Here is a 14,551-nt window from a genome sequence, read left to right on the forward strand (position 1 = left end):
ATCCACATTTTAGGAGGATGCTCTTGTGATTCCTGGTGCAGATGACTCCATCCTGCAATGGCACGTGCTCCTCAGAGGACAGTGAAGTCACCCCATGAATGGTTCTGTGTGTCTACAGCAGCCAGCGAGCAACGTGAATAGTCCTGTTGTAGCTGGCACCAGCATCTCAGCACCCTCCCCGTAACAGCCGTCTTTCAGGCACAAAGTCCTCTCTATAACTCTCCCTTATCAGGCACACCCCGTGCTTCATCCTCACCACCTTCTAAGTTGGTGTCCACTGCTGCCAGCACCCCCTCACCCACCCTTCACAGCCGACCCGCAGGGCAGACAGCTATTTACGGTGAATTCACAACCACGGGAAGCACTCCATAACCCCGGGGAGATGCAAGGGCATATTGTATTTTAATTACATTACTTGTTCTCTAGCAACTGCTCTCTGTCCCATATACTATATGCCATACAACATAATAAAAGACATGTAGATGTGGCACTTAGGGACATGGTTCGGCAGTGGACTTGGCAGTGCTAGGTTAATCGTTGGACTCGATGATCTTAAAGGTCTTTTCCAACCTCAACAATTCTATGATTCTAGTAAGGTGCTTCACAGAGGAGAAGAAATAGTTTGCCAGGGGTCTGGGACTCCTCAGTGTTCATGGGTACAACTCTTGCAGCAAAGTAAATGGATGTTACAGAAAACTCAGGAGGAGAAGGCATCAATAATACAATATTTGGTATGCTAGACACAGCTCTTCAAGCCGCAAATGCTTTGAAGGCTCACAGAGAAGCCAAAACCTTGTGGAAATGGGGCAGAGGTGACAACCTCAAGTCTTCATTTATTACCAGTGCACAGATCCTAGCAGGGCACTTAAAAGTGTCAGGAACAAATCTCTCTCATCACATCTGCCCATTATTGCCAGCGTTGCTATGCATTACACACCACAAAGATGTTTGTGCCTTTCTCTACACGGCAAGTTGTATTTCCAAACACCAGAAGATCATCCTCCATTTCCAGCCAGGACTACCCCTGCTTGGGGTTGCACGCTGCAGGGAACATGGCTGGGTTGGAACAAATATATATATGTATATAAAAAAATGATTCACTTAAAAAAACAGCTGTAAAAAGGATATCTGAGCTTGAAAATGTGTTAACACAAATTAAAATCTCTCAGTAACAACCATCTCAAAATTTTACAAGGCAGGAAACAGAATGGGCAAGAGATAGCGAGGGCTCGTTTTGCCACTGCTGGGGATGATTTAAAATTCTTATTCTGGGCGGCTGTTGTCGGTGTGACAGACATGTTATGTCTCCCGTGCAGCTCCGCAGAGCCTGTGTGAAGGAAAGCAAGCTGCTCAGCCAGCACGTACACGCCAACATCAGGGTTGGCCCATGGTTCAGCTTCCCGTAGATGACTCAGACAAGCCACCAAACCCAGCGTTCATACTGCTGCGAGGTGTTTCGGCACATAACATCCCAAATCCTGCAGGAAATGTTGGCACAGAGACATTGGAAAGCGGCGGACGCAGAGGTGGGAGATGACAAGGCCCCCCAGGTCACCATGCAGCAAGGTGTCTTTTGGAGGATTGCACCGGACCATGGGAGAGTAAAAACACACACAGCATCTCTGGCAGACTCTGGGTTTTTAGAAAATCTGTTTTTCTCACCTAATACACCCAGACAGCTTCTGCTAGTGCCTTGCAAAGGGTGGAACCACCTGTTCCTGCCGAAATCAGCCCAGCCAGGGTCTGAGCACACTGGAGGGGCTCCCACCCCCCTTGCGACATTGCCCACCTCCCATAAATTTTAGGCATGCCCACATCAGCAAAAGAAAACCAGCTCTTTGAGAAACCTCCCAATTCATGGAAAAATCTGATCCCGACCATTTCTGATCACATCCTGCTGGTAGGGACACAGTGCCCAGAGCTGCGAGACCGAGAGCACTGTACCTAGGAAGGAGACCACATTGCCACGAGATTAATTAACACACTGTCAGAACAACTGCTGGGATTTCAGAGGCTGGATGTTGCCCTCCTTAGGATTGTGCTTCACGTGGAAAGGGGAAAAAAAAGCTGAAGTCAGAAAGCAAGCCGAAGCCCTGCTCTGAAATGAGAGGATGGTTGATGTTCTCTTTTTAAGGGGCACAAGGGTGGTTGGAGATGTCAGGCAGCTCCCCCAGTACTCAAACCCTCCTTGCCTGGGGCAAAGAATAGAAACCAGTTTCTTCACATCTCACCTGCCTCTGGACACTGGGGATAATTAAATGACACATAATTGTCACCCACTCTCTGGAGTACAACCCGCCAGGTTTGTACCCAGTTCGAAGGTGAACAGGCATAAAGCGAAGCGTTGGTGTGCATTTAAAAAGATTCAAAAAGGATTTTCATGGTGCTGTGGCTTTTAAAAATTGTTGCTATTTCAACGACAACCATGTTCATGGTTTGGTTTCTGCCTGAAGTTGAAGACTCTCTGCTTTGGTGCCATATGAGTAAATAAATAAGGGAGCGATATGGGCTCACCTCACCTCTCTGAGCTATGGGAATTGCAGTGAGAAGAGACAAAACCAGCATTTTGAGGAATTAAAGGCAATGTTTTCCCAAGTATTTTCCCTCCCAGCAGAACTTTAACATTTAGGTCTCTTTCTTAATTAGCCCAGTTATGTGGCCATGTAATTGCTTCCAGGAGCAACTCCCTCCCCTCCTGCCTGGCCTAAATATCCCTCCTGGTATGAAGAAAACATTTCTTTCAGGTCAAATTATTTTTATTTTGATTATGGTACCAGGTTTCAGGCCTATAAACACATGTGGTTACCAGCACAAGAAAAAAATTAACTGAACTGCTGCCAGAGCCAGCTGCTGATCTGGCACCTGGCACCCCGGGCTCAGTTCCCAGCTCTGCTGTTAGCCCAGGGACTCACGGTGTGCCCCGTGCCTCAGTTTCCCCATCTGTAAAGTGAATGCTTTCCAGGTCTACTGAAAGCCCAGTCTGGACACTTTAGCTTTCCTTTGCTTTGAATCACAAAGACCATTGCACAAAGCCATTTCTACCCCATATAAAGCCAGACTAGAGGACATGTGCAGCCACACGGCCACCTTGCCATTATTTCAGCTCTTCATCTGAAATCACCTAATTTTCCAGTCTCATTCCTAGAGAGGCATTAAAAACAGCCTAGGGGAATACCCAAACCTACAGGGTTTTCTCGAGCACGCTTATCCCCCATCTCCTGCTGCCCACGAGGAATTAGTTGGTTTTCACAGCATTCCTGTCCCAGGGAGGGCTCCGACCATGCCCCCACGCCCCGAAAGCCCGCCCCACCAAAGGCAAGAATGCTCACCGTAACTTGCCTAATCCTGCTCGTCCCTCTGTGCCAGTCCTCCCACACGGGGAGCAGCCTGCCAGAACTGCTTTTCATAACTGAATAGCTACAAAAAACCTGGCCCGGCTTTGCTTTCTTCCCACTCTGCTACAGCCCTGCTGCCCCAAACCCAGCAGCACAGGGATCCAAACCCCCCTGGGTTTCCTCCCTGGAAATCAGGGATGCTCCACAGGCTGGATCTCAGTTACAGAGGTCCTTGGTGATGGTGTTGTTGGTTGGTTGTGCTGGCAATGACCGGACATTCAGCAGCGGACTGATGAGCAAGGAGGGGATGGGAGAGGGGGTGCCCATCGCTCTTGCTGCCACCAGAACGGGGGGAGATGCCACACCCAGACAATCCCTTCCCCATTCCTACAGTGCTTGTGCCTTGCAGCTTCGGGACCCTTTCTTTATGGTATCAGTTCTTGCAGAGGATGAACCACCCCGACAGCTATTTTTGTCTAAACTCATGCTTGAGGGTAGCTGAGTAACGCAGGGTGCTCAGGCATTGTTTTCTCGCTTTGGGGGAATTTTTGATGTGGAGGACGGTAGCCAGAGAAAACACAACTATTCCTCAAGCTGAAGGTTTTCCAGGAACATGGAGTGAGCTGCTTTTGGACTTACAAGTGATTAGATTTCTGTCATCCTTGGGTCACCTGCCTATGCCAAAGCCATGGCTATCCAAATTCTAAACGTGTGCCTGGGCTCAGCATCCACTGGAGGGAAAGGGATCTCCCCAGCCAAGTCCTTTGTTTCCCAGATGACAAACTTTCCCCCTTGGTCTGATGTGATGGAGAAGCTGGATTTGCCCCACAGCATCCTCAGAGGCAAGGAAGGTTGGTGCTGCGCCAGCTGCAGTGCCCTGTGGCACGCACGGTTGCCCCAAGGATCCCACCTGGCAAAATATTTTGGTCAGATTTGCTATCTGATACAGTTGGGTTTTGGAAAGTGTAATGCATAGGCTTAGCCTAACTGCTGAAGCACTCAGATGGTCCCGCTGGGATAATTAAATTAGTTAACTCTGCAGTTGTAAGCCGGCAATTTCAGGCACATCTACTGCAAGGGAAACACGTGTGTGCCTCACATCTCCGGGTGAAGGTGTCCGTCCGTGTCCTCCAAGAGTCTCACTGGAGCCTCGAGGGAGCAGCTGAAGGACGGAGATGCTGGAAAACACCGATCCAGCCCAGCTGTGAGCTCTGCTTCAAGCCTCAAGGTCCTGCTGTCTCCTCGACGTGTCCTTTGTCCCACACGGGGCTGGGGTGCAAGGCTGGGGAGGGACCGAGGAGGCAGTCGAGGCCTGCACCGTGTGTGACTCTTTGCCCACTGCCGCAGCTCTATGCCACCCATCAGACCTTTTCTGCCTGAAAGGTGGAAACCAGAGCCCAGATACTCTCCTCCTTCCCCACCCATCACGTTAGCCTTCTACATCAGCCCCAAAAGCACGTGCAGGCACCCTTCCTGGGGCCGGTGACCTTCCGCAGAGACCCCCGACAGCACCAGGAGTGCTGTGTGGAGAGGAGGGTCCGCACCTCTGAACAGCTACTGCCACACAGCAGCCCTTCTCCCAAAATTCAATTACCAAACACAGATGCTGCTGTTTTTAGCATCCTGGCTATTTTGTAACCGCAAGCATTTCTTCATGTTGTCACAGAATCACAGAATCATTCAGGTTGGAAAAGACCCTTGGGATCATCGAGTCCAACCATCAGCTCTGCTCTACAAAGTTCTCCCCTACACCACATCCCCCAACAGCTCATCCAAACGACCCTTAAACACATCCAGGGATGGTGAATCCACCCCCTCCCTGGGCAGCCTATTCCACTGTCTGACCACTCTTTCTGTGAAAAATTTTTTCCTAATGTCCAGTCTGAACCTCCCCTGTTGCAGTTTAAAGCCATTCCCTCTTGTTCTGTCACTAATCACCTGTGAGAAGAGACCAGCACCAGCCTCTCTACAATGTCCTTTCAGAGAGCTGTAGAGAGTGATGAGGTCTCCCCTCAGCCTTCTACTCCTCAAACTAAGCAGTCCCAGCTCCCTCAATCTCTCCTCACAGGACCTGTTCTCCAGGCCCTTCACCAGCTTCGTTGCCCTCCTCTGCACTTGTTCCAGCACCTCGATATCTCTCTCGTATTGAGGTGCCCAAAGCTGGACACAATACTCCGGGTGTGGCCTCACCAGTGCAAGGGGACTATCACCTCCCTACTTTGGTCCCGGCTTCTCAGCCCGTTTTCGCTTATTGCTTCTCTTCCACATTTCCACTGGCAGCTGAAAATTTTGAAAGCTCACTTCGGATTAACCCGGCAAGCAGGATTTAATGGCTTGCAAATGGTTAGGGATTTGGGGAAGAGACCACCCCTCGAGGCTGCTGAGGGGGGCGTCTAGTCCTCACAGGGGCAGAAAGCAAGACCCACTTCTGAGTGCATGGTCTGTGGGAGCCGGTGGCCCAGCTCCCAGTGATCCAGAGTGGTTTCCAGGCAGGATCCAAGGCTTTTGAGCTCCCTGAGGACGGTTGAGGAGGGCAATCTGCTGCGCCTTGCTGTGCCTTCATCCTCCTGAAGTTGGGTCTTAGGTGGGTTTGCGTCAGTCCTTTTTTACCAATTTATTAGCTCGTAATACACAAGTCCAACACAGAGTCCGACAGCCAGATGCTGAGATTTGTTAGATCCTTTAGCCACATCCTCTGCCCGTGCTGGGGGCATCCTCCACAGGGTCCCTGCTGTGGGGACGTGGAATGGACAGACGTCCAACGCAGGAGCCAATGTGGGGACTCGGCCCTCGGGGTTGTTCTTGTTTCACTGGGGCCAAGGTCAACCCAAAGAGGTGGGTTAAGACGTGCAGGATGTGATCCCAACGCGGAGCCATGCCGTGTCTGCGAAGCCTCATGCAGACCTCGGCAGGGACCTGGAAGGTCTCGAGATGAGCTACAGCTAGTGCTAAACCCCCAGTGGACACCAAGGGAGCCGGGAAGGAGCATCCATAGGTTCACAGGGTTGGAAGAACAGCCACAAAAACAGGCCTTCCAGGTCCTGGCACAAGCTTTTTATTACCCAAAGTCTGCAGAGCAGAGCACTGGCAGCAAAATCAGCTGGAGGTGATGCCCCATCCGCTTGGTGCTGTGCTGGGGCAGCATCCCCGTCAGTGGGATCCGTGTGGGGCTCTGGCCTACCTGCCACACCGCCCCCGTGCCCTTCGTTTGCAAAGGCCGGTAATTAAAGAATAGAAAATCACAAGGAGCCTTTGGAAAAAAGGAAAAAAAACAACTTCATTGGCATTTGCAAAGATAAACTCATTAATTCTTTTAATGAGGAATCAAAGCCTCAGAGCCTGTCATGGCTGCAGCCACGGGAAGATCGCTCCCTGCTCCTCCGTGCTCTCCTTTGGTAGCCCTGCGAGCTGGCCGAGCACGAAGCAATGAGCAAAGAGGAGCAGATGACTTCTGTTCTGCCCTCCCAGCGCTTCCAAAATGCTCCTCTTACCACGGCGCAAGCACCGCTCGGACACGGTAACCATTGTGTAGGCTCTCAGAATAGCCAAGCAATTAAAAATAGCCCCATCCCTTTGATCTCTTCCCTTTCTTCAGCCGTGAGCACTCCAGCAGATACGTGCATCATACCAAGGCTTTCCCACTCATTCAACATTTTGGGCTCATCCTGAAAGGTCTTGACAATCACCTCCACCTCCTCCTGAGGTGCTGAGCAACTTGTCCAGAGGAATATGATGGACATGTTCAGTCTTTCAAGACCAAACCACTGGCAAGCAGACACCCCCAGTGGGCAACCAAACCAAGTAGCACATGCACAACCAGCTCTGCGTGTGTGGGTATTGCATGGAATTTTGTTACCTGTGCACCCACGCAACCTCACGTGCTACTAACGTGTTTCCACACCAAATTCCCCAGATGCAACAAAACCCCATGACATGCAAACATCACCCTTTGCACAGCTCCTCATCAACACTGCACACATGCCCACCTGTCTATGCAAACCCCCCCGCAAAGTATAAACGCAAGTTATGCTTTGCATTTCCAAATACAGCCCCAGAAAGCACTATCAGAGGAGAAGTGGATGAGGAGGATTTCCTGGGCAGGCGGGAAGAGGAGCAGCCCATGTCCCAGCCCCGGTGTTGGCTCAGGGCTGCATCCTTCCCCCTCTTTCCCCAGCCACTCTGCACTGTGGACTTTCAGCCTGGTCCACAGTCCATCTGTGACCTCCTGCCACACCAGCAGGTTAATACAGAGCCTCGAGGAAAGCTGTGGTCATCAGCGTGCGGTGGCAGAGGCAGTTTTAATGTGTTGGTTTTAAAGTGAGGAACTGCCTGGGAACAAGCGGTGAAGCCACTTTCCAAGCGAGCCAGGGGGACGTGGCCATCGCTGGCATTGCTCCCTGTGGGTCTGACACCGATCTGGGGACAGTCACCTTTGTCCCCTCCCCGCAGTGGCAGCTCGTGGGGCTCCAAGACTGCAGGCTCTGGGCAGGGGCGGGAAGGCTGGCAGTGAAGGGGCCACCTCGCTCTCCCCATAGGTGGTTTTGAGGCAATTTGGGGTTTTTTGCAGGCTTTGGTTTGCTGGGAAACTCCCGCTCGGGCTTGCAGGACATCCTGCACCGCACACAGAGGTGAAGCAACCAGCGGCTGCTTGTACAGAGAGAATTAGGAGGGGGCAATTGTGCTATTCCAAGTTGTGGCTAGTAAAATATAATAACACGTGTAAGTTGGTTTTACTGCCTGTCCAGCTTATTAGCTAATAAAATAAGCTTAGCATGTTAAACGTTGCTGGTGTGGATCATCAAAAGACAAGAGTGATGCCTCACATCCATTTCCCCTGCAATCACCCAAATACGTGATTCCCTCACTCTTTTTATCCTCTAAGCTCCTCTGGAGGAGGAAAAGCCAATCTCTTCCTCCAATACCACTTCACTCCAGCACCCTCTGCGCTGCCAAGCATGAAACGCCATAAAATATCACGTTCTTCTAAGAGGGGAAAACGCACGCACAGCATCGGATGTCACCCTGCTGGGGAACAGCAAGGGGAGAAACCCCACGGCTGTTTCTCCATCCCACCCGATGAATTGCTGCCAGCAGTTTCCCTGTGAACAACAAGGCGATGCCTGGCACCAGGAGGAATTTGCCAGCCGTGGCTGCACAAAGAAAATAAAAAAAAAAAAGAAATTTTGAGGGAGAAATCATAAGAATAAAATGAAATTTTAGGAGTGTGATGTGGAAAAGCTGCTCGCACTGTCCTTCGATGTAGTCTCTCACTTTGGCTCTCGCTAAAGTCCAGTCACTTGGTCTTGCAGGGAGAGGACCCGGGAGCAAAATCTCCCCGGTTCGCACTTCAGATCTGTTATCTGGCTTTGCATGGCAGATTGAAGAGAGAGGTTGTGCTCTGTGTTTGCAACTGAAAATGAAACGTGATAACATCTCCAGAGTGGAAAATTACAGAGGCTAAGAGCAAGTAAAGCCCGTAGTGGTATGAATTCGGCTTCTGACAGAGCCAGGGCTAGGTGCCTCGGGGTCCTGCCTCCACCTCACCACGGCAGGCCCGGGGCTCCTCTCTCCTGAACTCAAAAATGTGGGGTTTAACTTATTCCTGCTTGAAACGTGTGCCAGGAGGAAACAACAACATGGTGGACTCAGCGTGTAAAAATCAGCGCAGAACAGAAGTGCAGGGACTTATTAAAGAAATCCATTTGGAGAGGAATGGGTTTTCCGTTCGAACAGAAGGATGCGCTTCCCCATACCACCCGCGTTGCTCTGCACACCGCAGACCCACCTCGGAGGATGCTACGGGACCTTTAGCAAAGCAGAGAACAACATCACCTCGCTGCTGAGCCCTTGCAGGGATGGCACCGTCGCCTCTTACCTGGGTCATCTTGGCGAGATCCAGTGAGGGCCGTTGCTCCTGAACCTCCTCTGGTCTCCGTCGCTTGACCCCGACTTTTTTGTCATTCAGGACGCAGGGCTGCGAGCGGCTTCGGGAGAGCCCACCAGCCCGTCGGCCCAGCTCCGGCGTGGAGGCAGGCGTGCTGCTTGCCGAGGGCGGGCAGTACTCCGAGGAGGAGAAGCGGTCGTGCGAGCAGGAGAGGGACCTCTGCATGTCCACCCGGTCTCCTCCCTGCCCGCCGGTGGCTGATTTCCTCGGCTGACATCCCAGCCGGCTGCTGAGGGCGGGATGCTCGCAGCAGAGCGGGTTGGAGCGTGAGGGCAGGCTGAAGCTCGAGCTCCTCTGCATGGTGGCAAAGCCGTTGGAGTAGCGTTGCACGCTCCCCCCGCTGTAACACCGCCGTTTCTCGACTGGCGTCCAAACCTTCGAGCCTAAGGGTCTCCACGAGGTCCCGCAGCTTGACATTTCATCCGAAAACGAGAGCGAGCGGCACTGGCGCTTGCTGGGGGGGGCTGACGGGTTGCCGTGAGGGTCGCTGAGGCTGAGGTCTTTGATCAAGTTGGTGACGGAGCAGGTGCTGGCCGTCTCCCTCGGCCAGTGCGAGCCCTCCTCACCCTTGTCCGACAAGCAGTCCCAGATGCTGGCGCCCGGCTGCTCGAGCTGAAGTGGACATTTCCTGCTGAGATCTCTCCATCTGTCATTTTCTGGTTCGGAAAGGAGAGAAAAAAAAAAGACAAAAACACACACGCACAGGCATTAGCGTTAATTAATTCTGCGATTCGCTTTCTACATCCATAAACAAAAAGAGTAGCATATGGGATGTTTTCCCGTACAAATTAATTAACTCTTGGAATATGGTTTTCCGAACTGCCAGCAGAGCGGTTGCTGCAGTGTAGATGGAGAGAGAGACAAAGTGATAATCGCAGCAGGAGGAAAACCGCTAGAAGAAGATAAAAACATGCGTTTGAAAATCCAGATTGCACTAGCTAAGGCAAATTCAGCAGTATAAAATGGTATGGCCATGGCCTTATCTCTATGCTATATCACGTCTCAGATACGTGCGGTTTGTCCTGGGCTCCACAATCAATAATTGCCAGAGAGGTTGACAAAAACTGGAAGTGAAGAGCACAAAGCTGTAGCACTGCTGGGGCAAGATGGACCTTGGGAGACAAAACTCCAGAAAGGAGATGAGAGAGCAGTTGGGATGGTACTAACAGAAAGGGGAGTGCCCCCCAGGCATCCAGCTGCCCGTCGTAGCACAGAAATCCCAACAAGGTCATCAGAGCCTACGGGAAACCAACAGCCATCCCAACACCCATTGGGCTGTCCTGGTCTCAGCTGCTGCTAAAACAGCATTGCTCCCCAAGTCAGGGTCTGAGCACCTCTCCCAGACCGACCCAAAGACACCGTCTAACAAAAGTCGCTGCACATAATAAGATGCTTGATAACCTCCAGCAGTTCTTTGCCTGATGCTGTACTTAGGCTCCTGTTGTCCATCTCCCCTCTGTCTCCCAAATCTGGGGCCACCTGGGTGCTCTGGCCCAGGTGCTCCCCAGCCTGGGTACCCACAGGGAGCGGGAAGGTGCTACAGAAACCAGGTACCCACGTACCCACACCCTCCTACTCTTCTGCAGCAACCTGGCTTTAGCATCTCTTCAGGGTTGCCTTGAAAATCCCAGTTGTACCTAGCACAGCCAATTGTCTGCATCTCTGTAACACACATAATGCTGAAGCATTTATTTAAAGGAACAAATCATTTGATAGGCTCATCTTTTTTTTTTTTTTTTAAATAACAACATTTTATTATTTTCTTCCCTCTCTCTTTCACTCAGCTTGTTCACATGGGAATTTGTTCCTCCTGCAAATTTGGCTTGCGTTAACAGCCTCCCAAGGCAGCACAGCAAAAGACGGTGGTGACCTGTTGCGTGGTTTCAGGGTCAGCATAAAGACATTCCCTTTATCAGACGGGTTTTGCAGTGCTTGGGCCAAGCTCTGACAAACCTGCACCTCCAAAGTCTGCGGGCTGAAACATATATGGCTACAGGTAGCTCCGTGTAGGAAGACTGAAAAGCTGGCTACAGCTGTATTCAGAAATCCCACTGCTGGCCATGTCAAAAGAGAGGATTTAAGGTGATGATCTCATTCCCACACACGGTCCCGCTGACAATAAAAGAAGAAAGCAAAGTATCATCAAGGTCTGGCTCCCCAGCGCAGGATGCGCAGGCGAACGGGGCTCTCTGCCGTTGACGCTCAACAGGAAAACCATGGTAGGACAACCCCATCAGCTGCTGCAATGGAAAAAAGTAATCACCCCACAGACCTTCCCTGCTGACTGTTTTTGTCGTCGGCTGCTGTGAACAGAGGCAGACCGTGCTAGCTAACCGTCGCTGCGAAGTTTCACATGATCATATCTAAATCATGTAATATTTTTTAGGGGTTTTGGGGTTTTTCCACTCAGGCAACTGACAGATGAATTAAAAGCCGTACCCAGCCCGCAGCTGGTAGGTACCAGCCTGACAGGGAAGATGCAATGGTGCAGAACGCTTCTGACCAAGGCTCGGTTTCAAGTCAGGAGGTCAGATTTGGGGGCCCTTACACCACTCTTGGCCAGTTTTCCCATTTCTCCCCTCATCCAGCTGCCGCCGTAACAGCTCCAGCCACAAACAGCCTGGCTCTGCCCTCAATAACCACACAGCATTTTAACTGTTGCTGTCCTCATTTTAATAAACACAATGAAAAGTGATAAATTTGCACTAAACAACTACATCTATGTTTAGATCTTTATTATTTTCCCTCTGTATTATGCTGCCAGCAGAGAGATTTCTTGGGTCAGGTCAGCAGACAAAAGAAACAGAAATAGAAGCTGATTTTTCATGGCAAGCTGCCACAATCCTCTGGCTGGAGATGTCACGCTGTACAAAAGGCCTTGGTGAGGAGGATACGGGACACCTTCCTCTTTCACCCCTGCTTCAGCACAAACAGCTATAAATCTTCCAAACCTTGCAAAGAAAATGGTAATTGCACTGTTATCCCCAGCACCAGCCTGGGGTTATTTGCTTTTCCCCTTGCACTGTGGGAGCTGGTTTTTTGGCAGGGCAGGGAGGAGACCCTGGCACAACCCGGCCCCACCAAACCCCTGAGCACCACTGACCAGTCCCAAATTACCAGATAACCCAGAAAATGGCTTTTCAGTGCAAACAGAAAACTGTTCACTCCGAAACAAATTGAAAATGGGGTAGTCTAAGGGCTGAGGGTGTAAATAAAGGACTCAGGAGAGCCTTACTGAGGAAAAGCGGCTGGTTTTCTGTTCAATTTTTTAAGACTAAGATTCACATCCTGAGCACGCTGATAACGATAATTGCAGTGGAGCCGTTAATACTGCTGCAGTTAAGCGTGTATTAATTTTCTTAAATTACAAACCTCAGCCTGGTTTACCCTGAGGCAGTAATTTGTTCCAGGATAAAACCCACCATGAGAACCCCTCGCTTTGCCAGCAAGCTGCCTCGCTGGAAAACTCTCCTCTGCCTATTGGAAAAACAATAGGAGAACATTTACAACCTGAGCATGATGTAAGTGTGGCACGAGGGGCTCTGGTTAAACAGATCCTTCAGATCCTGAACAGATTCGGTTAAACAGAACCTGGTTAAACAGGTCCTTCTTGGCTGTTAGTGTCCTTGGATGAAATAGTATCTTACTTTGGGATTTTAACTTAAAACTGCAAAAACGAACACTTCAAGTCACTTAATGAGCACATCCAGCAAATTTCTTTCAAGATGTTTTGATCTGTAAATCTGTATTTCCAGGGTGAGGCAACACAAAGTGAATTTTCTGGCATCTGTTTGATTGTGAAACAGCTTTCCAGCTCCCAAGACACAGAGGATTGTTATCAGCAGCCTGGGGAGGACTGAATTTCTCGTCCTACCCTCCCTGGCCACGACAGCAGGAGCTTGAGCCCTCCTGCAAACCACGCATGAAGCAGCAAGAAATTCAGGTTACAGCTGCAAGCTCCCAGGCTACCCAGTCTCAAGGGGACCCAAACTCAAGCTATTTCTGCTCTCCAAAGCCCAGCTGCGATAGATAGCTCTGATTCAGCCCTGGAATGAACGATCTGAGCTGCAGCCTGCACACCTTCCCACCGTCCTGCCCTGCCTCCGTTGACCCCCAGATGGGGGAGAGCGGCCCTGCCAGGAATGCTCCAGGAGGGAGATGTTGGGTGTCAAACCCCTGGAGCATTCAGGGTGTGGGTGAAGAGCGGCCATCACTGCAAGCTGCAGCATCTGCTCTCCGCGCAAGGCCAGTGCCTCGCCGGCACGCACCGGCAGGACTCGCCGGGCTGGGCAAGTGGCAACAAGCCCCGGCAAGAACTGGCACGCCCCTGCTCTGGCTGCTGGGCCAGCCTCACCTGGTTTATCTTCCCCCCTCTCCTGTTTTCAGAGACAAGCCAGAAGCCACCTGTGTGTGAGCATGGCCCAACCTGCCCTGTGATCATCGATAGCATGCTCAAACACTATCAGCACCGATACCTGCTCCTAAATTTCCTTTGGGGCAAAACCAAGACATTCACTTTTAAGAGTGAACACAAACCCTTAACAACGTCCATCTGTTCTCCCGTGCAACTTTCAACGCATCAAATGAGCTCAGTGGTCCAGTGGCACGAGGCACTCGCGGGCTGAAGCCACATCCCCAAAATCAAGGAGATGGATGTTGTCCTCCAAACACCCACCCCAAGAGCTTTGCACAGCCCCACGGAGAACGGGATCCATCCTCAGAGCATCACAGCCAGGTTTCCGAAAGCTGAGCTCCAGGTTTTGCAGGAGCAGTGCAAGGACACGTCAGGCACCTTACAACTTCAGGATGGTCGCAGGCTTTTCAAACGACTGCTGTGCTCCTCTGGTGACACAGAGTAAATTTTAATGGCCACATTCATAACCACAGAGAAGGGTGTAAAACCAAAACGCTGACACAACTTTAACTACAGCGACACAAATGTGCTGCTATAATATTTTTACAGTTCCTTTTTATACATAATGCATGATCCTTCTGCTCAAGTTTCCTCTACGTTCTTTTCCCGTGAAATAATTTACATTAATACATAATTTATTACGGCAACTTGTAAAGCAATTAGGGGTTTCAATCAATTTTTCTTCTCCTTTTTGGCAGATAAATTCTGTTTGGATCCTAACCCAAACATTTCTCTTCACACTGGTGCACATCCAATTCCGTTTTTTCACATGTTGTTCAAGTTGAATTTCAGTCTCCCGGTCCCCGTGCATGGGGGAAAGGCAGCCTGCATTTTTCACTGCCCCCTGTTTATGTTCGA

At 50.7% G+C, this 14,551-nt stretch overlaps 1 protein-coding gene across 3 annotated transcripts in view; it reads right to left on the reverse strand.

The window, feature by feature from the left end:
* Nucleotides 1-14,551, reverse strand: part of FAM53B (family with sequence similarity 53 member B) — a 54,364-nt gene that overhangs the window by 14,688 nt on the left and 25,125 nt on the right. For all 3 annotated transcript variants that reach the window (XM_074875515.1, XM_074875516.1, XM_074875517.1), the window contains one exon: nucleotides 9,211-9,935. In XM_074875515.1, coding sequence (XP_074731616.1) covers nucleotides 9,211-9,935 — 725 coding nt within the window. The remainder of the gene's footprint in view (nucleotides 1-9,210; nucleotides 9,936-14,551) is intronic.

This window comes from Strix uralensis, chromosome 7, assembly GCF_047716275.1.
Source record: "Strix uralensis isolate ZFMK-TIS-50842 chromosome 7, bStrUra1, whole genome shotgun sequence".
Classification (NCBI taxonomy): Eukaryota; Metazoa; Chordata; class Aves; order Strigiformes; family Strigidae; genus Strix; species Strix uralensis.